Source organism: Peromyscus californicus, unplaced genomic scaffold, assembly GCF_007827085.1.
Source record: "Peromyscus californicus insignis strain IS unplaced genomic scaffold, ASM782708v3 Scaffold_4__1_contigs__length_199733344, whole genome shotgun sequence".
NCBI lineage: Eukaryota > Metazoa > Chordata > Mammalia > Rodentia > Cricetidae > Peromyscus > Peromyscus californicus.
In genome coordinates, this window is record NW_026294562.1 from 185,063,883 (window position 1) to 185,089,145 (window position 25,263).

The following is a 25,263-nucleotide window of genomic DNA, read 5'->3' on the forward strand; positions in this document are numbered from 1 at the left end:
CTAATATAATCCAGTAAGAATTCATCAGGGTCCCTGGGAGATATAGAGTAACTTAGGAGACTGATAACCACATGTATATGAATTTATTGATTTAGGTGTTGCCTTACAGATCTCTTCAGGACAGATAGTCTTATAATACACAATGTGGTATGTGGTGATGTATAATAAAGGAAAATATCACATGAGACTGAGGAAAAGCAAAATATATACAGAGGTGAGAATGTAAACCTCATTGGTGACACTAGATGTTACCTTACATCATGGACTTAAAATAGAGGAATGGAAAAATCTTCAAAAGTGCACAACAAAGTACAGGGTAAGAGTCTTAATGTGGTGGTAGAAGAGCTGATCACCCCAATATTTAGGTCTTTTCCTGCAACCAAAACACATTATCTTGCTGGATAGTTTATCACAAGTAATTCACAAAATTAAGCACTGAATTTTCTCTTAAAAAGCACCTGAGATCCTCAAATTTATTTCCACGACTTGATCACCAGACTAGGCGTACTATGGTCTCTCCTCTATACTTCTAGGATGAATTCTGGGTCCTTCTCTGGCTGCGGCAAGCCTCAAACAGCAAAATCCCAAGAGCTGTGAGGATCAAGGCAGACATGCCCATCCGGATGAGGTTCTCCACTGTGTGATCCTGGGGCTGTGAGACTGCAGATTGTGAACAAACAAGTCAGGACAAACCAAAGCCACCATAAAATAACTGAATTTCCACTCTGAACAGCTCCCTCCTCATTATTCAACTTGATCTTCTCTATCCATACCCAAACCAGAATTTTTCTTACTCACCTATCATGGCTTCTATTGAGAGCCACTGGTAGCAAAAGTCCATGAGAGTATACAGCAGTGACAACTAGAATTCAACCTATCAGAACTAAGGGCTCTGTTAGAGGAAACCATCATGCAAGGCATTATGGAATTACTGCCTTTTGAATGAACTGGCTGTCTCTTCTTGTAAACTTCTTGTGCAATAACAGCTATGTATGATTCTCCCCATTTACCATGCATCTCCATGTTAGTGTACATGTAATCTCATGATTGCCTCTCAATCTTTGGCACAACTTTCCCTATACATTTGGGGTAATTGGACAACTGCCCCAGCTGTGTTTATTTTTCATTAACATTTATCTGGCAAGGGCAGATAATATTTTGTCTCTGGACAAAAGTATTCCTTTTTCCAAGGACAAAACTGCACATAGATAAACATTAGCTCATCTCACTCAAAGATAGAGAAAAGAACCACTAACAGTTAAATCCTCAACCCCTTACCTTCACCCTGGGTTATTTAAACAAGACCCTAACTTAAGAGATTTACTGCTCACATTCCTGGGATGATGTTTTAGCCATTTGCTAGATACTGAGTTAAGGTAGTTGCTTCCCGCTGACCCCAGGAGATTGCCTCCAGGCCAGACAGGTGATAGGTGTCAAGCTTCCTTCTTGTGCAAATTAAGTTTTTATTCCTCCTCAGCCAGGTGCTATTCCTAGATTTTCTCCTCAGCAATTACTCTGAGTGAAAGTGCTTTTACTAACCAAATACTACATGCTCTGACATAGGTTGTTTAGCCATCCAGCATATGTCCCCCTCCCTATCAGAAAGGAGCTACAGCTGGGATGAGCAGGAAAAGTGGCGCCAAAGACAGTTTACTTTCTTGTGACTTACTGACCCCTAACAGTCTACCTAGCCATTTCTAGATTATAGTTGGAGCACATAAATTCCCTAATTGATCTTAGCCTTTAGTTAACCCTACCAGAGAACTCCCCTTTAGTCACTCCCCTTTGGGGTTGTAATTAGAAGCTGACAATTAATTGTTTTATGTGTGGGTCCTTATCACCTCTCTCTGAGACCCTGAAAACTTCAAGCCTCACAATGCTTTACCAAAGAATTACTGTGTGGGTATATATACTGGTTCTCTGAGAGCACGTGGAGGATTGATGGAGAAGAACAAAGATGAGGATGGAGATGGAAAGAACCAGGTAGAATGATGAGAGAACAGCAGGAGGGACTGAGAGCAGGAGGGACCGAGAGCAGGAGGGAAAGAGAGCTAAGTAAGAGAGTAGGAAAGAAACTGTGCAGATAAAATTGCCATAGAAGAATAAAGTGAATGAACTAAAGAACTCATTGTGCTTAGATTCATTGAATATTCCTCAGATTAGAATCCTCAGCTGGTTGGTAGACTCTTCTGCAGACCCTGGGAGGAAACAATATAGGCTGGATCTATTATTGTTTGCGTTAGGCTTCTGTCAAGTTTTGTGGCTGGGTGGTAGTCTCAGTCATTCCTAAGAAACAAAGACATGTTGGATATGTGAAGTACTCAAAAGTACTGATTCTTTTGTGAAGTTTTATCTTCCTTTATCCTGGAAATTAACATTATTCTCATCATATAACTTCAGGAAGATCTGGAATGAATGATTTCTGTGCTGTGGCAGGATTCCTTGTGGTCTTTGGCTTTGTATCTTCAGTCTGACTGTGCTCTGATTTCAGGACTTCTGGCCATGGCTCTTATTTGTAACACTCCAGAGAGATCAGATGGAAAAATATGGTCTCTCAGTTCAGAATGAAGTAGCCTTCCTGTGCTCCCAGATCAATCTGAAGTATAGAGTCCTGGAAGCTAATTCCCCTGGATTTTTGTTTGCACTGATTCACCAGCTAAGAACCCAAGATCCAGCCACAAAGCTGTGTTCTCAGTGGTCCATGAATATCTGGTGCAAAAAATAATGATGTCAACATGCAGAAGAATGCAAATAGATCCATATCTGTCACCATGCACAAAACTCAAGTCCAAGTGAATCAAAGACCTCAACATAAATCCAGTTACACTGAACTTGATAGAAGAGAAAGCAGTAAGTAGTCTTGAATGCATCGGTACTGGAGATCACTTCCTAAATATAACAACAGTAGCACAGACACTGAGAGAAACAATTAATAAATGGGACCTCCTGAAACTGAGAAGCTTTTGTAGAGCAAAGGACATGGTCAATCAGACCAAACAACAGCCTACAGAATGGGAAAAGATCTTCACCAACCCCACATCTGACAGAGGGCTGATATCCAAAATATATAAAGAACTAAAAAAGCTAGACATCAAAATACTGAACAATCCAATTAAAAAATGGGCTACAGAACTTAACAGAAAATTTTCAACTGAAGAATCTCAAATGGCTAAAAGGCATTTAAGGAATTGCTCAACATCCTTAGTCATCAGGGAAATGCAAATCAAAACAACTCTGAGATACCATCTTACACCTGTCAGAATGGCTAAGATCAAACACTCCTCCACTGTTGGTGAGAACGCAAACTTGTACAGCCACTCTGGAAATCAGTATGGTAGTTTCTCAGAAAATTGGGAGTAAGTCTTTCTCAAGACCCAGTTATACCACTCTTGGGCATATACCCAAATAATGCTCAATGTTACCACAAGGACACATGCTCAACTGTGTTCATATCAGCATTATTCATAATAAAAAGAACCTGGAAACAACCTGGATGCCCCTCAACTGAAGAATGGATAAAGAAAATATGGCACATATACACAATGGAGTACTACTCAGCGGTAAAAAACAATGACATCATGAAATTTGCAGGCAAATGGATGGAACCAGAAAATATCATCTTGAGTGAGGTAACCAGACTCAGAAGGATAAACATAGTAATCACTCATTCATACGTGGATACTAAATGTGAGGGAAGGGATGGCCAGACTGCAACCCACAACTCCAGAGAGGCTAGCTAATAGGGAAAGACCTTAGGAGGGACACATGGATAACCCTGTGAAGGAGAAGTGGATGAGATCTACATGAGTGGACTGGGTGTGTGTGGGTGGCAGAGGGTGAGGAGTGGGGGATGAGAACATAGGGAAATGGGAGGGTCAAGCTGGAACAGGGACAGAGTGGAAGGGCAGGGAGGAAGATACCATGATAGATGAGGACACCATGGGAATAGGAAGAGTCAGGGTGCTGGGGAGGCTCTCAGGAATCCACAAGGATGACCCCACCTTGGTCAGCTGGCAGTGGTCCAGAGGGTGCCTGGACCGGTTTATGGTGACCAGCCTAGCAAATAACCTAGCTGTCATCATAGAGCCTTTGTTCAGTGACTGATGGAGGCAGATACAGAGATCCATGGCCAGGCACCAGGATGAGCTCCGGGAATCCAATTGATGAGAGAGAAGAGAGATACTGCAGGAAAGGGATGTGGAGATCATGATGAGAGGATGTGTGACTGGCCACACTAGTGAAAGCCCAGGAACTGTGGACTAGTTGCTGTGGAGCCCCAATGGGACTGGACTAGGTCCTCTGGATACAGAAGATGGTTGTTTGGCTTGAACTGTTTGGGGGGGCACCAGGCAGGGGGATCAGGACCTGTCCCTGGTCTATGGGCAGGCTTCTGGCATCCAGTGCCTATGGTGTGACACCTTGCACAGCCTTGTTGCAGTGGGAAGGGGCTTGGACCTGCCTAGGCTCAGTGTGCTGAGCTCTGCTGACTCCCCATAGGAGACCTTGATATGGGGGATGTGGGGATGAAGTGTGGTTTGGGAAAGAGGGTGGGGGGAGGAGGGGGAGGGGGATCTGTGGATAGTATGTGGAGTGAGTAGAAAATTTCTTAATAAAGAAAAATAAAAAAAATAATGATAGTCTGGGGTTCTCTCTCTGAATTCACCCCACCTAGTTCCCATAATGCTTCTGTTTAAATCTTTCTCTAATTATTAAACTGTTAGTAACACAGCAATACAATCACAAAAACATAAAAATATGCTCACAATGTACATGGAAGCAGATTATGTTCTAATAAAGAGTTAACCTAAGACTGGCCCCACCTGTACTGATTGGAAGAAGAGATAAGTGTCTGAACACCTGCCTGGACAGTCACACTTGATAGGCTCTAGGCCCCCAGGAGAAAATCCCATGCCCCTTCCCCACCCATCGAAGCACAATCTAGTAATCAGCAGCACCCAGTGGTTCTACAACAGCAAGAGTTGAGCAACCCAATGCAGATGAAGCAAAACAAAATGACCTTAAAAATAACATTATGAATATGATACAGGCCCTTAAAGAGGAAATAAAAACTTCCCTAAAGAAATGGAGGAAAAGACAAACAAAAACCTGGCAAACAATGAATAAATCCATTAATGAAAGCCAATAAAAAATAATCATACATGTGAAGAAAACAGTTCAAGACTTGAAAATTGAGATAGAAGCAATAAAGAAAACACAAACCAAGGGAATTCGGGAAGTGAAAATCTGGGTAAATGAACAGAAACTACAGATGCAAGCAAAACCAACAGAATAAAAGAGATGGAAAGAAGAATCTCATGTTGAAGACACAATAGAAGAAATAGATTTATCAGGCAAGCAAAATGTTAAAGCCCATAAATTCTTAACAAAAGTCATCCAGAAAATCTGGGACAACATGAGAAGACCAAATCTAAGAATAATAGGGATGGAAGGAGAAGAATTCCAGCTTAAAGGCACAGAAATTATATTCAACAAAATCATAGAAGAAATATTTCCCAACCTAAAGAAGGAAATGCCTATGAAGGTACAAGTGACTTACAGAACACCAAATAGACTATACTAAAAAAAGTCCCCTCACCATATAATAATTAAAACACTAAACATAAAGAATAAAGAAAGAATATGAAAAGCTGCAAAGGAAAAAGCCCACATATAAACACCGACCTATCAGAATTATACACAATTTCTCAATGGAAACTAGGAAAGCCAGAAGGTCCTGGACAGATGTTTCACAGACACTAAGGGACCATGGATGCCAGCCCAGACTACTACACCCAGCAAATCTTTCAATTACTATTGACTGAGAAAACAAGATATTCCATGACCAAACCAGATTTAAACAATACGTATCCACAAATCCAGCCCTATGGAAAATACTAGAAGGAAAACTCCAGCCCAAGAAATTTAGCTGCACCCACAAAAGTACAGGTACTATACAGCCTCAGACAAGCAAATCCCAAAGAAGAGAAACACAAACACACTGCTGGCACCACCAACAAAACCAAAAATAACAGGAATTAACAATCACTGGTCATTAGTATCTCTTAATATCAGTGGACTCAATTTGCCTATAAAAAGTCATACGCTAACAGAATGGGTAGAAAAACAGGATCCATCATTCTGCTGCATACAAGAAACATGCCTCAAGCTCAAAGACAGACATCACCACAGAATAAATTGTTGAGAAAAGATTTTCCAATCTAATAGACCCAAGAAACAAGCTGGTGTAGCTATCCTAATATCTAAAAGAAGACTTCTAAGTAAAATTAATCAAAAGAAATGGAGAAGGAGATGTAATATTCATCACAGGAAAATTCCATCAAGATGAAATCTCAATTCTGAACATTTATGCCCCAAATAAAAAGGCACCAACATTTGTAAAAGAAACATTACTGAAGCTTAAATCACACATTAAACCCTACATACTAATAGTGGGAGACTTCAACACCTCAGTCTCACCAATGGAGAGGTCTGTCAGAAAGAATTTTAACAGAGAAATATGGGAACTAACAGATGTTATGACTCAAATGGACCTAACAGACATCTATAGAACATTTCACACAAACATAAAAAAAAATATATCTTCTCAGCAGTTCATGGAACCTTCTCTAAAATCAAAAACATACTCGGTAACAAAGCAAACCTCAACAGATAGAAGAAAAAATGAAATAACCTCCTATACCTTATTGGATCACCATAGCCTATAGTTATATTTCAACAACAACAAAAATTACAGAAAGCCTGCAAACTCATAGAAACTGAACAATGCTCAACTGCACCACATCTGGGTCAAGGAAGAAATAAAGAAATTAAAGACTTCCTACAATTCAATAAAAATGAATCCACAATATACCCAAACTTATGGGACACTATAAAAGCAGTGCTAAGAGGAAAGTTTATAGCACTAAGTGCCCACATAAAAAAGATGGAGAAATTTCACACTAGTTACTTATAAACACCTGAAAGCTCTAGGACAAAAAGAAGCAAGCTCACTCAGGAGGAGTACATGGCATGAAATAATCAAATTAAGGGCTGAAATCAATAAAATGGAAAGAAAGAGACTACTACAAAAAATTCAAAAAACAAAGAGTCGGTCCTTTGAGAATCAACAAGATAGATAAATCCTTATCCAAACTAACCAAAAGACAGAGAGACAATATCCATTTTAACAAAATTAGAAATGAAAAGGGAGATATAAAAACAGACACTGAGGAGATACAAAGAAACATCAGGTTATACTTCAAAAACCTGTGCTCCACAAAATTAGAAAATTTAAAAGAAATTGACAATTTCCTGGATAGATACCACATACCAAAATTAAATGAAGACCAGACAATCAATTCAAATAATTCTATAACCTTTAAGGAAATAGAAGCATTCAACAACATTCTCCCAACCAAAAAAGCCCAGGACCAGATGGTTTAAGCACAGAATTCTACCTGAATTTCAAAGAAGATATAATAACAATATTCCTCAAATTGTTCCACAAAATAGAAACAGACAAAACATTGCCAGACTCATTTTATGAACCTAAAGTTACCCTGATACCCAAGTCACATGAAGGTTCAACAAAGAAAGAGAATTACAGATCAATCTCTCACATGAACACTGATATTAAATACCGGCAAACTGAATCCAAGAACACATCAAAAACAAATCATCTACCCTGATCAAGTAGGCTTCATCCCAGATGAATTAACAAATGAAAATCTGTCCTTTTAATCCACAATAAAGAGAAAGTAACAAACACACAAAGAAAAAGAAGAAACCACATGATCATATCATTAGATGCTGAAAAAGCCTTTGACAAAATACAACACCCCTTCATGTTAAAGGTCTTGGACAGATCAGGGATACAAGGAATTTACCTAAACATTAAAAAAATAAAAAGCAAGCCAACGTCAAACTAAATGGAGAGAAACTCAAAGAGATTCCACTAAAATTGGGAACAATACAATGCTGTCCAATCTCTCCATATCTATTCAATATAGTACTCAACATTCTAGCTAAAGCAATAAGACAACAAAAGGAGATCGAGGGAATACAAATTAAAAAGCAAGAAGTCAGTACACCTTCAGTAATGTGACGGAATAAAAGATTAACTTAAAAAAATCAGTTCCCTCCTAGATACAAATGATAAATTGGCTGAGAAAGAAATCAGAGAAATACTTTCCTTTACAATAGCCACAAATAACATAACATATCTTGGGGTAACTCTAACCAAACAAGTAAAAGACCTGTAAGACAAGAATTTTAAGTCTTTGAAGAAAGAAATTGAAGATATCAGAAAATGGCAAGACCTCTCATGCACTGGGAGAGGTAGCATCAACATAATAAAATGGTAACCAATCCTACATCTGACAGAGGGCTGATCTCCAAAATACATAAAAAACTCAAGAAACAACACAGCAAAATACCAAACAATCTAACTAAAAAACAGAATTCTCAACTGAAGAATCTCAAATGGCCAAAAGACATTTAAGGAATATTTCAACATCCTTAGTCATCAGGAAATGCAAATAAGAACAACTATGAGATACCATCTTATACCTGTCAGAATGGCTAAAGTCAAAAACACTGATGTCATCTTATGTTGGAGAAGATGTGGAGTAAGGGGAACACTCCTCCACTGTTGGTGGGAGTGAAAACTTGTACAGCCACCTTAGAAATCAGTATGGTGGTTTGGCAGAAAATTGTTAATCAATTTACCTCAAGACACAGTAATACTACTCCTGTGCATATACCCAAAAGATGCTCAATCATACCACAAGGACATTTGCTGAACTATGCTCATAGCAACATTATACACAATAGCCAGAACCTTGAAACAACCTACATGTTCCTTAACCAAGAAATGGATAAAGAAAATGTGGCACATTTACACAATGGAATATTACTCGGTGGTAAAATATAATGATATCATGAAATTTGCAGACAAATGGATGGAATTAGATAAAATCACTCTGTGTGAGATTAACTCAGACCCAGAAAGACAAGTACAGAATGTATTCACTCCTAGGTGGTTATTAGAGGTAAAGCAAAGTATAACCAGGCTACAGTACACAACCCCGGAGAAACTAGGTAAAAAGGAGGACGCTAAGAGGGACATGCATGGATCACTCTAAGAAGGGAAAACAGATAAGATATCCTGGGTAAACTGGGAGGGAGAGTAGTGGGGAGGGTGGAAAGATGGCAGCATGAAGAATCAGGATGGCTGAATTGGGCGAGGGACAGAGAGGGAGAGCAAAGAAAGAGATATATTGGGAGACACAGTCAATTCCTGAGAATGCCCACCCAATTTTGCCCCAGTTGCTGGCCAGCAACTCCTACGGGAAGCCCCCCCCCAACCAAGCCCCTCATCAGACCCTGCAATCTACACACCCTGCCCCAATTCTCATCCACTTGAGACCCCAGTCACCTCCTAAGGCTCAGAAACCAAACCACCAGCTCCCATTGGACCAAGAGGTGAGTGACTCTTCTCAAACCCAGAGAGCCCCTCCCATAGGACCCGAGCCCTGGGACACAGTCAGTTCCCGGGAAACCCCACCCAACTCTGCCCCAGTTGCCAGCCAGCAGGGAAAACTGTGAGAAGACTCCCCCACTAAACCCCCCATCAGAACCTGCAATCTACATGCCCTTCCCCAATACCCATCCACCTAAGACCCCAGTAACTTCCTGAAGCTCGGAAACCAAACCGCCAGCTCTCATTGGACCAAGAGTAACTTCCTGAGACATAGAATCTGCCAACTCTCATTGGACCAAGAGAGTCTTCCTGAGACACAGAATCTGTCAGCTCTGACTGGACCAAGAGCACTAATAACACCAAGAGTGGCTCTGTGAGTCACAGAATCAACTAGCTTGGGTTGAGCCAAGAGCAGCTCCTAAAGACACAGAATCTGCCTGCTCCAATTAGACCAAGAGCTAAGTGGGGACAGGGGCCCCTGAGACACAGACACAACAAGCACCGAGTGGACCAACAGCAACTCGCTCAGACACAGGCACCTCTTATACCTATTAGGGGAAGAAATGGGCAGACATCAATGCAAAAATACATACAACAACATAAAGAGCAAAAGAGCATCACCAGAACCTAGCCCTCCTCCAACATCATGACCTGAACATCACAATGTAGAAGAAGAAGAAGAAGAAGAAAGCAACTATAAAAAAAGCTTCATGAAGATGCTAGAGGCCTTTTACAAAAATGAAAAATTCCCTTAAAGAAATGGAGGAAAAGGCAAACAAAAAAATTGGAAGAAATCAATAAATAAATAGAGGAAAAGACAAATAAAAACTGGAAGAAATCAATAAATCCCTTAAAGAAAGCCAGGAATACCATGAAAAAGCAATTAAACATGTGAGGGAAATGGTTTAAGACCTAAAAAGGGAACTAGAAACAATGAAGAAGACACAAACAGAGGGAATGCTAGAAATAGAAAATCTGAGTAAATGAACAGGTACAGAGATGCGAGCAAAACCAACAGAGTACAAGAGATGGAAGAGAGAATCTCTGGTGTAGAGGATACAATAGAGGAAATAGATTCACCAGTCAAAGAAAATGCCAAAGCCAAAAAAGTCGTAACACAAAATATCCAGGAAATCTCAAACACCATGAAAAGGCCAAACCTAGGAATAATAGGGATAGAAGAAGCAGAAGAATACCAACTCAAAGGCACAGAAAATATATTCAACAACATCACTGAGGAAACATTTCCCAACTTAAAGAAGGAAATACCTATGAAGACAAGAAGCCTATAGAACACCAAACAGACTAGACCCCCCAAAAAAGTCCCCTCGCCACATAATAATTAAACAACTAAACTTACAGAATAAAGAAAGAATATTAAGAGCATTAATAATAATAAGAATAATAAGAATATTAATATTAAGGAAAAAGGACAAGTGACTTATAAAGGTAAAACCATCAGAATAACACCTGATTTCTCAATGGAGATTTTGAAAAGCAGAAGGACCTGGACAGACGTGATGCAGACACTAAGAGACCATGGATGTCAGCCTAGACTAATATACCCAGCAAAACTTTCAATCACCATAGATGAAATGAACAAGATATTCCAAGGCAAAACCAGATTTAAACAATACCTATCCACAAATCTGGCCCTACAGAAAGCACTAGAAGGAAAATTCTAAATTAAGGAAGTCAGATATACCCACAAAACACAGGCAATAGATAATCCCACAGCAGTAAATCCCCAAAAAAAGAAATATGCACACTACCACCAAAAGATAACAGGAATGAACAATCACTGGTAATTAATATCCCTTAATATCAATGAAATTAATTCACCTATAAAAAGACACAGACTAACAGAATGGATACAAAAGCAGGAACCATCTTTCTGCTGCATACAAGAAACACACCTCTACTTCAACGATAGATACTACCTCAAAGTAAAAGGCTGGGAAAAGTCTTACCAATCAAATGGTCTTAAGAAGCAAGCTGGTGTGGCTATGCTAATATCCAACAAAATAGACTTCAAACTAAAATCAATCAAAAGAGATCAAGAAGGACATTACATACTCATCACAGGAAAAATCCACCAAGATTAAGTTTCAATTCTGAACATTTATGTCCCAAACAAAAGGGCACACACATATGTAAAAGAAACTTTACGAAAGCTTAAATCACACATAAAACCTAAAACATTAATAGTTGGAGACTTCAACACCCGACTCTCACCACTGGATAGATCTGCCAAATTGAAACTTAACAGAGAAATAAAGGACTTAACTGATGTTATGACTCAAATGGACTTAATCGATATCTACAGAACATTCCATCCTAACAAAAAAGAATATACCTTCTTCTCAGCACCTCATGGAACCTTCTCTAAAACTGATGACATACTCGGTCAAAAGCAAATCTCAACACATACAAAAAAAATTGAAAAACCTCCTGCGTTCTATTAGACCACCATGATTTAAAGTTAGATTTCAACAACAATGAAAATTACAGAAAGCCTAAAATCTCATGGAAACTGAATAATGCCCAATGCCCAACTGAATCACGAATGGCTCAAGGAAAAAATAAGAAAGAAATTAAAGACTTACTAGAGATCAATGAGAATGAATATACCACATACCCAAACTTATGGGACACTATGAAAGCAGTGATAAGAGGAAAATTCATAGCACTAAATGCCTACATAAAGAAGTTGGAGAAATTTCTCACTAGTGACTTAACAGCACACCTGAAAGCTCTAGAACAAGAAGAAGCAAACTCACCCAGGAGAAATAGACACCAGGAAATAATCAAATTGAGAGCTGAAATCAATAAAATAGAAACAAAGAGAACAATACAAAGAATCAATGAAACAAAGAGTTGGTTCTATGAGAAAATCAATAAAATAGACAAACTCTTATCCAGACTAACTAACCAAAAGGCAGAGAGAGTGCATCCAAATTAGCAAAATCAAAAAGAAAAAGGCAGACATAACAACAGACAATGAGGAAATCCAGAGAATCATCATGTCATACTTCAAAAATCTGTACTCCACAAAATTGGAAAATCTAAAAGAAATGGACAATTTTCTGGATAGGGTCCACATACTAAGTTAAATTAAGACCAGATAAACTATTTAAATAGTCCATTAACCCCTAAGGACATAGAAATGATCATTAAAAGTCTCCCAACCAAAAAAAAAGCCCAGGACCAGATCGTTTCAACCCAGAATTCTACCAGATCCTCACAGAAGAGTTAATACCAATACGCTTTAAATTGTTCCACACAAAAGAAACAGAAGGAACATTACCAAACTCCTTCATTGAGGTTACAGTTACTCTGATTCCCAAGCCAAACAAATATACAACAAAGAAACAGAATTACAGACCAATCTCCGTTATGAACATTGATGCAAAAATACTCAGTAAAATATTGGGAAACAGACTCCAAGAACACATCAAAAGGATTACCCACCATAATCAAGTAGGTTTCATCCCAGAGATGCAAGGTTGGTTCAACATATGAAAGTCTCTCAATGTAATACACCATAAACAAACTGAAAGAAAAAAACCACATGATCATTTCATTAGTTGCTGAAAAGGCCTTTGACAAAATCCAACACCCTTTCATGGTAAAGGTCTTGAAGAGATCCGGAATACAGGAAACATACCTAAACATAATAAAGGCAATTTACAGCAAGCCAACAGCCAACATCAAATTAAATGGAGAGAAACTCAAAGTGATTCCACTAAAATCAGAAACAAGACAAGGTTTTCCACTCTCCCCACATTTATTCAACATAGTACTTGAAGTTCAAGCTAGAGAAATAAAACAACAAAAAAAGATCAAGGGGATACAAATCAGAAAGGAAGAAGTCAAACTTTCACTATTTGCAGATGATATGTTAGTATACATAAGTGACCCCAAAAACTCGACCAAGGAACTCCTGCAGCTGATACACCTTCAGTAATGTGCAGAATACAAAATTAATTCAAAAAAATCAGTAGCCCTCCTATATACAATTGACAAACAGGCTGAGAAAGAAGTCAGAGAAACATCACCCTTTATAATAGCCACAAATAATGTAAAATTCCTTGGGTTAACTGTAACTAAGCAAGTGAAGGACCTGTATGACAAGAACTTTAAGTCCCTGAAGAGAGAAATTGAAGAAGACATCAGAAAATGGAAAGGTCTCCCATGCTTATGGATAGGTAGGATTAACATAGTAAAAATGGCTATCTTACCAAAAGCAATCTACAGATTCAATGTAATCCCCATCAAAATCCCAACACAATTCTTCACAGAACTGGAAAGAACAATACTCAATTTCATATGGAAAAACAAAAAACCCAGGATAGCTAAAAGAATCCTGTACAATAAAACAACATCTGGAGGCATCAGAATCCCTGACTTCAAGCAACAGTATAGAGTTACAGTAGTAAAGACAGCTTGATACTGGCATAAAAACTGACATGTGGACCAATGGAATCGAATTGAAGACCCTGACATTAATCCACACAGGTAGGAACACCTAATTTTTGACAAAGAAGCCAAAAGTGTACAATGGAAAAAAGAAAGCATCTTCAACAAATAGTGCTGGCATAACTGGATGTCAACATGTAGAAGATTGCAAATCGATCCATATCTGTCACCATGCACAAAACTCAAATCCAAGTGGATCAAAGACCTCAACATAAATCCAGTTACTTGGAAACTGATAGAAGAGAAAGTAGGAAGTAGTCTGGAATGCACTGGCACCAGAAATCGTTTACTAAATCTAAAACCAGTAGCACAGACACTGAGAGCAACAATTAATAAATTGGACCTTACCTCCTGAAACTGAGAAGCTTTTGTAGGGAAAAGGACACTGTCAATAAGACAAAATGACAGCCTACAGAATGGAAAAAGATCTTCACCAACCGCATATCTAACAGAGGGCTGATATCCAGAATATATAAAAAACTCAAGAAACTAGACATCAAAATACTTAACATACCAATTAAAAATGGGCTATAGAGATAAAACAGTGAATTCTCAACAGAAGAAGCTCATATGGCTGAAATACATTTAAGGAATTGCTCAACATCCTTAATCATCAGGGAAATGAAAATCAAAATGACTCTGAGACACCATCTTACACCTGTCAGAATGCCTAACATCAAAAACACTGGAGATAGCTTATGTGAAGAGGATGTGGAGCAAGAGGAATATTCCTCCACTGTTGGTGGGAATGCAAACTGGTACACCTACTGTGGAGATCAGTATGGTGGTTTCTCAGAAAATTGGCAATCAATCTTCCTCAAAACCCAGCTATACCACTCTTGGGCATATACCCAAGGAATGCTCAATCATACCACAAAAACACATGGTCAACTATGTTCATAGCAGCAGCATTATTTATAATAGCCAGTACCTGGAAACAAGCTAGATGTCCCTCAACTCAAGAATGGATAAAGAAAATGTGGTACATATACACAATGGAATACTACTCAGCAGAGAAAAACAATGACATCATGAGGTTCACAGGCAAATGGATGGAACCAGAAAATATCGTCCTGAGTGAGGTAACCCAGACTCAGAAAGACAAACATGGTATGTACTCACTCATAAGTGGATGCTAGATGTAAAGCAAAGGATAGCCAGACTGCAACCCACAGCTCCTGGGAGGTTAGTTAGTAAGGAGGTCTGTAGGAATGACACACTCACTGCCCAGTGATGGAAATGGATGTGATCTACATGAGAAGACCAGGGGTGGGGGTGGGAGAGTAATGAAGGGCAAGAGTCAGAGGAAAGAGAGCTTAGGTTCTAGCTAGATCAGGAACAGAGTGGAAGGTCAAGGAAAGCAATACCATGACAAATGAAGGCACCATGCAAATAGAAAGAAACTGAGTGCTAGGGATGTTCCCCAGGAATCCACAATTATGATTCCACAATAGACTACTGGCAATGGTCAAGAGTTCCACTCCCTCCACTCATTCAGTTCCCTACACAGATACATCTACTCTGCTTCAGATTCACTCCCCTTGCCCCAGAAAAGAGCAGGCCACTGAAGGGCATCAATTGAACATGGCACAATATGATACTAAGTGCCTGAGCTGACCTAATCTGGAAATCAGAAGGCTGAATACCCTAACTGACATCATAGAACCCTCATCCAGTGACTGATGGAAGCAGATGCAGAGATCCATGACTGGGTCCCAGGCAGAGCTCCAGGAGTCCAATCGATAAGAGAGAGGAGGGATTATATGAGCAAGAGTAATCAAGACCATGATAGGAAAACCTACAGAGACAACTAGCCAAACTGGTGGCAACACATGAACTGTGGACCAATAGAGAGGAGCACCCAGGGTACTGGACTAGGACCTCTGGAAAAGTGAGACAGTTGTTAAGCTTAAAGTGTTTTGGGGGCCCCCAGGAAGTGGGACTGGGACCTGTCTCTAGTGCCTGAGCCAGCTCTTTGGAATCTAACGCCTATGGTGAGACACTTTTTCACATCCTTGGCATAGGGAGGAGGGGCTTAGACCTGCTCAGCTGAATGAGCCAGGCTCTGCTGACTCCCCATGGGAGATATTGCTTTGGAGGAGGTGGGAATGGGGGTGGATTGGGGGGAAGGCTGGGGAGTATGAGGAGGGAGGACAGGGGAATTTGTGACTGCTATGTAGTATGAATGGAAAATTTCTTAATTAAAATAAATAAATAAATAAATAAATAAGAGATATATTAATAGCTGGAGGCCCTTACTTAGCACCTTCAGGACTAGAAGGGACCCTTATAACTCATTGCATATATGTTAAAAATCTTTCAAGAGTTGAAAAAGTCTATACAATACAGGATATTACACATGTTTCCAGATAACATTTTGTGTTCAGATTTTGCAGAAGTGTTTCTAAGCTGATCTGTCCCAGTCTGGACTTTCAGTGAGGCTGGTGCCCTGAGCCCCTGCTTAGATAGCCCACAGTGGGACCCACTCTCCACTGAGACCTAGGCTTCACACACCCTATTCACCTCCCTTCCTGTCTTTCTTCTGGTGCCTGAGTCTGAGAAGAAGGGAGAGGGTGAGGAGGAATAGCAGTAGGAAATCGGCCACAGAAACCCTGATCACAGCATTTTGATATCTTTCCAGTGCTATGAGACAAAGGACATCATGAATGAGGAATTGTGAATGAGAATCTGCTGTGTGAGAATGAAGAAGCAATCATAGTCTTCATGGAGCTGCACTAGGTCCCCTGCATATATATTATGGTTGTTGGTTTGGTGTTTTGTGGCAACTTCTGACAGTAGTGATGAAGGTGTATCTGACACTTTTGCCTGCCTTTAGGATGCTCTTCTTTCTGTTGGGTGACCTCACCTAACGTTGATGTGACTGTCTATGCCTGATGTTATGGTATCATATTGTGCCATGTTCAATTGATGTCCCTCAGTGGCCTGCTCTTTTCTGGGTAGAGGTAGTGAATCTTAAGCAGAGTGGATGTGTGGGGGGACTTGAATGAGTGGAGGGAGGGGAAGCTGCAATTGGGATGCATTGTATGAGAGAACAATAACTTAATTAGATAGATAGATAGATGATAGATAGATAGGGGAAGGAAGGAAGGAAGGAAGAAAGAAAGAAAGAAAGAAAGAGAAAGAAAGAAAGAAAGAAAGAAAGAAAGAAAGAAAGAAAGAAAGAAAGGAAGGAAGGAAGGAAGGAAGGAAGGAAGGAGGAAGGAAGGAAGGAAGAAAGAAAGAAAGAAAGAAAGAAAGAAAGAAAGATAGATAGATAGATAGATAGATAGATAGATAGATAGATAGATAGAAAACCTATTGTGTGAATACCCCATGTTGGGTCTTTGTATTTGCTGTATCTCATTCTCATAGCCATGCAACAGAGGACCGTCTCTGAATACTTTCAATTTACCTGCCCTAGATCAGCCTGAAGGATGGTGCATAGCTGAGGATTGAGTCCAGGATATCTGTCCTCCCACTTTGTTCCCTACACCGAAGCTAAACCTCATGAACTGGAAAGAAAGATCCTGAATGTCCTGTCCTAGCCCTGGACCACACCTCAACACAATGTCTTTAACACAGTGGTAGATGGGGCAGAACCATTGTGGAACAGGGTTCTAGAATCTTTCTCTATAAGTATGTGAAACAGATGAGATCATAATTAAAAGGAACTTAATGTCTTTGCCAGGACTTCTCCGTTTACATGTGTAGAAACTGAGAACCTCACAAGACAGAGGGTAGTACATGCCAACCTCTCCAGACAAGAATGTGCCATGCACATAACTAGCTTTATCCCTGCTGGACCCACCCTGCAGTAGAGTTCTTGCTTAGACCTCTGCTGTCAGACAGAACAGGGATGAAGAGCTGTTTTTCATGGCCTGACTCACTTGGATGGTGAAAATCAGGGCAATTGACACCTGCTCCTCTTTCATGTACTTCAGCCTAGGACAGATCAACAGTATCACTCTTCATCAGAATGCCTCCATTGCAACCTAGCTTCTGAGCCTCTGGGTTTCTGGAGACCATGTTGGGGTCTCTGCATCACATTCAGTAGCTTAGTCATCAGACAAGCTGATAAAGGAATGAAGACTCATAGGGACAGAGCATCTGCACATACTCAGGGTGAAACAACTTTTCTAGATAAAAAAAATCTAAAACCTCTATAGAAATGGATTTTTGGACCCTAGGAGACTGTTGGAAATTTGTTGGGGGAATGATGTGTGGAAGCCTGCACTAACTATCTCATATCTTCTCAGTCTTATGTCTACACAGCAGCCTCTTCAGAACCTCCCAGCTTCCTATCTGGAATCTCCTAGGTTCCCAAAAAGAGAGTGAGATGGTCATTGAGAAATCTCAGTTCAATTCTAAATCTCTGCATAGGAGACCCTCTTTTCATAACCCTCCCTTGGATAAACTTAATCCTATCCCAGCCACAAGCTTCCTAGTTCAATTATCCTGGATAACCCTTGTAGCCCACAAAAGTCAGGATCACCTCACCTGAGAGTGTGACCTCAAAGGGGACACTGGGATATGATAACAGGTAAGGGAATGAGCTCTTAGAAACAAAGCATGTATAAGAACCCCCAAAGACTGAGGTCATAGCACTCATGGAGAATTCTGCCTTATATTGTAGATCTGGAGACATTGATCTTTGTGGCAGGTAGGGATGGGCTACACCTTCCTTGAACAGAAAGAATGTGTCCACTGGGACTGATGATTGACACAGTAGAGTCACATTCTCTCCTGAGGACACAGTAGTCCCTGGATGCACTGAGAGAATGGGTGTAACAGGGAGGTATCCTAAAGATAAAAAAAAATAAGTGACTGAAGGGCTACAGTCATTGCTCTAAGCCCCCCTCTTTCAGAACCTAGTCTCTATATTGTAAAAGACAGTCCCTTCTCGACTCTCTTGCTCCTAGACCTGTTGATCCCTGACATGTTCATCATCATCTTGATGAATCCCAGGTCTCCGCCCAACTGAGTTTGTGCCAAGATGGGTCCATACTAAATGCACTACATTGCTCATCTGTGATCAGGATGTCCAGAGGGTCACTGGGGGCTGACCACTCATAGGAGAAGCTGCTTGCACCAGACCATCTATACTGACTGCCAATGGAGAAATTCACAGAGCTTAAGGTGAAGCTGGCATGAAAATTTCCAGCCTGGCGCTGATGAACATAAACTTGAATGAGGTCACTTCCCCCCTCTTTCAACAGAGCAAATCTGTCGTAACTCATCTCAGAGGAACACTTGAGTATCAGGTTCTATCCAGGGGCCAGGACAGGGACTTTTGGGGTCAGCAAAGTGGGCTTCCTTGACAGCCCTGGAAGGAAGAGAGTCAGGAAGTCATCCACCTGGCTCTTGTTACATTCCATATCCCACTCTACTTTGAAAGTGCCATGGCCTTTTCTACTCTGGGCCTTAGGAATCAAGAGATACCTTCATCCATCATGGCCTCAATCCCAACTTGAGGCAGCAGTACTAATGACAAAGAGTGTCTGGTGTCACTCACTTGTGGGAATGTGGACTTTCTTACCTGAAACATGTATCTCCAGAGGGTCACTGCCCTCTGACCACACATTTGAGATATTTATATAGTTTCCATAACATCGGAAGGGCCCATGTGTGCTGGATGTCACAAGGATCAGAGGAAACAGAGCCTGGGACTGTCCAGTGTGTAATAACTTTGCCTTTTGGGACCTGGAGAACTTCAGATCAGCACCAGTCAAAATGAACCCATCATATCCTTTGGATGAGATACACTGAAGGGTCACATTCCCACCTGATGTCACCACAGGGCTGGGCAAAGCTGACAGAGTAGGTTTGCCATGGTAAACACCTAGGAGAGGAGCAGGCAGTCTGTCAAGTGAAACACAGCCAACAATGAATCCGGCAGATGGGCTATGGAAGCACACATACCGAAGACTATTTCCTGTGGACAGAGGCAAAGATTGTGACACTTAGTGTCCTCTCACCTGTCACCACCAGCTCCAGGGAGTCACTGTGCTCTGTCCACCCTGTAGATTCATAAGAGTAACAGCGATATTGCCCTGCATGATGCTTTTCCATGGATGCTATGGAGAACGTGACCTTTTTACCAGGACCTTTTGGAATCTGACTGAACCAGGGTGCTGGGCTTCCTTCTTTATACAGGAAATATATTTGGGTTTCCTTGGTCCCCTCACACCAGATGGTCACAGGATTCCCTGTGCTGATGACAGAGCCTGGCTCAGCCCAGAGGGTGGGTTTCTTGAGGTTTCCTATAAGAAAGTAGGTGGGAAAGGGGTGGGACTTTGAGCAGTTTCACAGTAAGAGTCAAACATGCTACTGATCTTGAAATGTACTCCTACATAGCAAAAGGACCAGTAATGTCATGGGAAGACTCAATCTCATGAGCCTCCCAAGATCTCATCTCACTATGTTCTCCCCTCACTTTCTGTACACTGACTCCCACAGTCTGTAGCACAAACCTTAAAAGGCCTTATTAATAAAAACAAACTTGGTGCCAGTTATTGGGGTGAATGCTAGAAGATCAGAGAAACAGAAGAAGCCACAGCCACCTCACCTTGCCAGTTCCTCAGCTGAACTGTTGCTCAAAAGCCTAAAAGCTTAACCACACTCTAGTTCCTCGTCCTCATGCGTTAAATGCCTTTCTGCTTCCTTCCATCACTTCCTGGGATTAAAAGCTCTTGTTACCATGCCTGACTGTTTTCAGTGTGGCCTTGAACTCACAGAGATCCAGGCAGATATCTACCCCTGGAATGCTAAGATTAAAGATGTGTGTGCCAGAATTTTCTGGCCTCTATATCTAGTGGCTGTTCTGTTCTCTGACCCCAAATAAGTTTATTAGAGTGCACAGTATTTTGGGGAACACAATATCACCACATTTCCCCTTTTTGTCTAAAATTTAAAAAAGCTTATAACTAATACAAGAAAAACTATATCCAATTGCTGTGGGATGTTCTGTATGGCAAATGTGTTGCTGATTAGTCAATCAATAAAACACTGATTGGCCATTGGCTAGGCAGGAAGTATAGGTGGGACAAGGAGGAGAATAAAGCTGGGAAGTGGAAGGCTGAGTCAGAGAGACACTGCCAGCCGCCAGAATGAGAAATAGCATGTGAAGATGCCGGTAAGCCACGAGCCATGTGGCAAGGTATAGATTTATAGAAATGGATTAATTTAAGCTATAAGAACAGTTAGCAAGAAGCCTGCCACGGACATACAGTTTGTAAGCAATATAAGTCTCTGTGTTTACTTGGTCAGGTTTGAGCGGCTGTGGGACTGGCAGGTGAGAGATATTTGTCCTGACTGTGGGCCAGGCAGGAAAACTCCAGCTACATCCAATAAGTATATACGATATACACAGTCAAGAATTACATTCACAATGTCTAGTCCATTAACATTTGACAGATTCAGACGAAAAAACTCTGTTAACATATAACAATGTCCAGTCCATTAACATCTGACAAATTTAGACAAAAAAATTTCATTGCTTATCATGTTTAAAACAAGTAGTTTCTTTTTAAAAGTAGATTCAATAATCTCCCTTTTTATTTTATCATATCCAACAGTCTGCATGTTGTGTCAATTATCTCAGGATCCCTGGATTCTCAGACATATCACACATTATGGTCTCGACAGGAAACCTGTGTCAGCTGCAATGTGATACCACAGAGAGTCTGAAGCTTCCTCACCTGAGACCAGGAGCTCCAGGGGTTCGCTCCCTTCTGACCACACCTGAGAATTATTTGTGTAATAGCCATAGCATCTGAACCTCCACCTCTGACTAGAGGTCACTGGACCCACTGGAAACTCAGCCAGGAACATCCCAGTGTGTGTGTATCTTGAGTTCTGAGGGATGGAAAACTTCTGACCATTCTTAGTTAAAATGAACCAGTCGTATCTCTGACTTGAGGTACAAGAGAGGGTCACAGACCCTCCTAAGTTTACAATAGGATTTTGTGTGGTTGACAGGGTGGGTTTCTTGTAGACTCCTAGAAGAAATACACATGGAAAATTAAAGGGGATCACAAAGCCTGAATTGTCCCCACCCCATGGCTGTCCTTTGATGGGAGGTACTGTTAGTGCAGATTTTTCTTGAGAGTGACTTCTAGGGTTAAGATTTCTGGTGTCTTCTCACCTGTCACCACCAGCTCCAAGGTGTCACTGCTCTCTGACCATCCCGCAGAGGTGTAAGTGTAACAGTGATATCGTCCTGCCTGCACTTGTGTCACAGATGGAATGGGGAGTTTTGCCTCTTTGTTGTGGGCTATTTGGGCCTGTTGGTCCCAGGGTTCTGGGCTTCCCTCTTTATATATCACATAGATGAGGGTTTCTCGGGTCGACTGGCACCAGATGGTAACAGGACTCCTTGAGGTAATCACAGAACCAGGATGAGCCCATATGCGGGGTTTGTGAAGGGTCCCTGCAAAGAAGTAGAAAAAAAGGAGCATCTGTTAGGAGAATATCACAGAGAAGGTCACCTTTGCAGGGGCATGTAATCTGATCTGCAATAGCAAAAGGATACGTAAAGATCACACTTTTCTATAGCTCTTAGGTTCTACTGTTACTATCAACCCTGGTTTCCACACCTCAAGTCTAGCTTTATCACACGTTTTATGACATTGGGTTCAGTAGTCTTGGCTCCTATTCACCCACCACATACCAGTTCCTTTCCTGGGATCCTGTGTCAGTTGCAATGTCCATGAAAAGCCTAGGGCTCCTTACCTGAGACCAGAAGCTCTAAGACACTACTGGGAACTGACCACAGCTGGGGGTTGCTCAAGGAATACCCATAGCATGTGAACCTCCACCTCTGGTTGGGGGTCACAGGACCCACTGTGAACAGGGCTCCAAATAACTCAGGGTGTATTTTCTGTGAGGGCAAAGCCGGAAAGAACTTCTCATCTTCCTTCATCAGAATGAACCTGTTATATGGATGTTGTGACACACATTGAAGGGTCACATTTCCTCCTGCAGTCACCACTGGGCTGGGAAGGGCTGACAGGGTGACACTGCTCTGGTGAACTCCTAAGAGAGAAGAGGGCAAGAAACATACATGAATTTGTAGTGTGTTTGAACAGACCTTCAGATCAACTCAACCTAACAACAGTTCCCAAATCCACTTCCTGGCACCTATCTGTCCACACACAAAGGCTTTATTTATTAATTTCAATAACGTTTGCTGTATCCTCATATGCCCATATGACCAATATGAGAAGCATTTTCCCCTCTTCACATATTTAAAAGGGGGAACCTACTGTGAACATACTACTTTCCTCAAGGCAGATGCTGGGGTTGTAGAGGGGTCCTCTCACCTGTCACCACCAGCTCCAGGTAGTCACTGCGTTCTCTTTTGCCATTGGGGCTCTTATATTCACACCTATATCGGCCTGCATTGTACCACTCAACTGTTGAGATAGAGAATTTGGCCAAGTTCTCGGTTTCTATAAGTGTTGTTGGTAACAAGCAATCTGGACTTCCTTCTTTGCAGAGACGGTATTCCTTGGCCTCTAAGGGCCCTTGACAGAAGAATGTCACTTGGTTTCCAGTCGTTACCACATTTCTTGGAACTGCTCTAAGTGTAGGTTTAGAGAAGCCCCCTGCAAGGAAAATGACAGTTGGTTCCCCAGAACTTCCTCTCAGATATGAGCTCTCAGACCCAGGACATTCTCAGGCACCCCCAGCATCAGCCCACACCTGTTGTTCTCCATCTGCTCTGTTCAGGAGTTTCCTATGGTCCCCACAAATGATGTTCAACCTGGGACAGCTGTGAAGACACTCACCTGCCAATGCCGGGACCCAGAGGCCCAGATGACTCAGTGCTGCAAAAGAGATACCTGTGTTTGCACTGAGATATCAGAAGGCCTCCACTTCCCAGCCACCTGAGCTGCTGAGACTTCCTGAGGGCACAAGGCATGGCTGTGGGGTGGATTCCCTCTCAGACAAGAATTCTCCCTCCCCATCTTGGCATCTCACCAACACACAGCAGGGCTGTGAGTAAAGTTGTCATGGCATCGTTCAGTTGCCACAAGTTTGCAGATAGTTGGTCCCTTTGCCAAATGGAAAGAAGCAAAGTGTCTGGGCTATGAAGGCTGTCTTCTCCTTCATGTCATGAAGATGTAAAAGGAGCAGCCCTTGAGGAAGAGGAACTCCTCTTCTCAGACATGTGATGCTTCTTTCCCCACTGCTGTGGTGGGTTGGGCTACAGAATACGTGGCTTCTGCTCTTTCTGGTCCTTTCGTTTTTGTGTTTGTTTCTGAGACAGAATCTCTTGAATCTCATGCAGTTTTCAGTCTTCTTCCTCTTATCCCTCAGCTTCATGTGGACTGGGATTACAAACCAAATCTGATTATAAACATCCACTTCTGCCTGAATGCTCCCAGTGACCTCGGACCAAGACATAACACAAAATGAAGCTGATGCAGGCCCCTCACCTGAGGGTGCTCGGAGCTGGTTGGTCTTTTTCTCTCAGAGCTTCTTCTTGGTTTTTCTTGACTCCAACAGCCAAACCAAACTCATGGATGGTTTCCTATCCAGCCCTAGAGATCCTTTGTGAACGTTGTGAAAACCTTTCCTGGAGAAACATGAACAAAGCCTACTCATCCCAACTGTGACAGAAACAGGCAGGACTCCACACAACCCTCATTGATGAATCAACAAGTTATATTAGGGTTCCTTAGAAGCATGTGGTCAAATGTCTTTGCTTTTGTGTTTTGTTTCTGTTTGTGTGTTGAGAAAGGATCTTACAATGTATTTCTGGCAATCCCAAAACCCACTGTATAGACCAGACCAGAACCACAAAACAGTTTCAACTCCCAACTGTTGAGCTCAATGTGCTCCTCTATGCTAAGCAATATTTGAAACTTTCCAGAGGTTATATCTCTGATAAAAAAGCTTTGCCTGAAACTTTTAACTGCCTCTAGTTCTGAGAGGAGAGAAGTAGCCTCAGGACCCTCTACACTATAAAAGAATACTGCTGTGTGTAATCAGAGCTACAGAGACTTCAACAGGCCCAAAGTCATGTCCTGCCTGGAAAGCAGTGACTCACAAGGGAAGATACAGGTTGATTCTCCTGGGAGGATAAAGCAGAAGGGCCACACTGAGCACCTGACCTATCAGTTCTTCTAGATGAACACAGAGGAAACTACAAGGTTGTCTTAGGTTTTCTATTGTTGTGATGAAATACTATGACCAAAAGGCAAATTGGGGAGGAACATGTTTATTTGGCTTACACTTCATCAATGCTCTGGCTATGTTCATCACTAAAGAAATTCATGACAGGAACTCAAACAGGGCAG

General features: G+C 41.3%; 1 protein-coding gene across 2 annotated transcripts; it reads right to left on the reverse strand.

Moving 5' to 3' along the window:
* Nucleotides 1–64: 64 nt before the first annotated feature.
* LOC128125690 (leukocyte immunoglobulin-like receptor subfamily A member 6) lies at nt 65–24,073 on the reverse strand. Of its 2 annotated transcripts, none has more exons than XM_052763320.1 (9): nt 23,942–24,073; nt 23,749–23,787; nt 23,281–23,565; nt 22,691–22,993; nt 22,104–22,388; nt 21,658–21,957; nt 19,936–20,220; nt 19,497–19,799; nt 65–660 (listed from the first exon to the last, which is right to left on the reverse strand). In XM_052763320.1, exons 1-9 carry the CDS (start codon nt 23,973–23,975, stop codon nt 530–532), a joined length of 1,965 nt encoding a protein of 654 aa, XP_052619280.1. In that variant the 5' UTR covers nt 23,976–24,073; the 3' UTR covers nt 65–529. The 2 variants fall into 2 exon arrangements, with proteins under 2 accessions (XP_052619280.1, XP_052619281.1); XM_052763321.1 differs by lacking the exon at nt 65–660 and adding an exon at nt 18,702–19,283.
* Between the last annotated feature and the right edge of the window lie 1,190 nt (nt 24,074–25,263).

Bases quoted from the DNA above. Each gene is read 5' to 3' on its own strand.
- LOC128125690 (XM_052763320.1), bottom strand. From the start codon at position 23,975: ATGACAACTTTACTCACAGCCCTGCTGTGTGTTG. The intron at 23,566-23,748 runs GTGAGTGTCTTC...TTTTCCTTGCAG, and splicing joins CTGGGTCCCGGCATTGGCAG to GGGGCTTCTCTAAACCTACA. The intron at 20,221-21,657 runs GTGAGGAAGCTT...ACTTTCTTATAG, and splicing joins CCTGGAGCTCCTGGTCTCAG to GAAACCTCAAGAAACCCACC.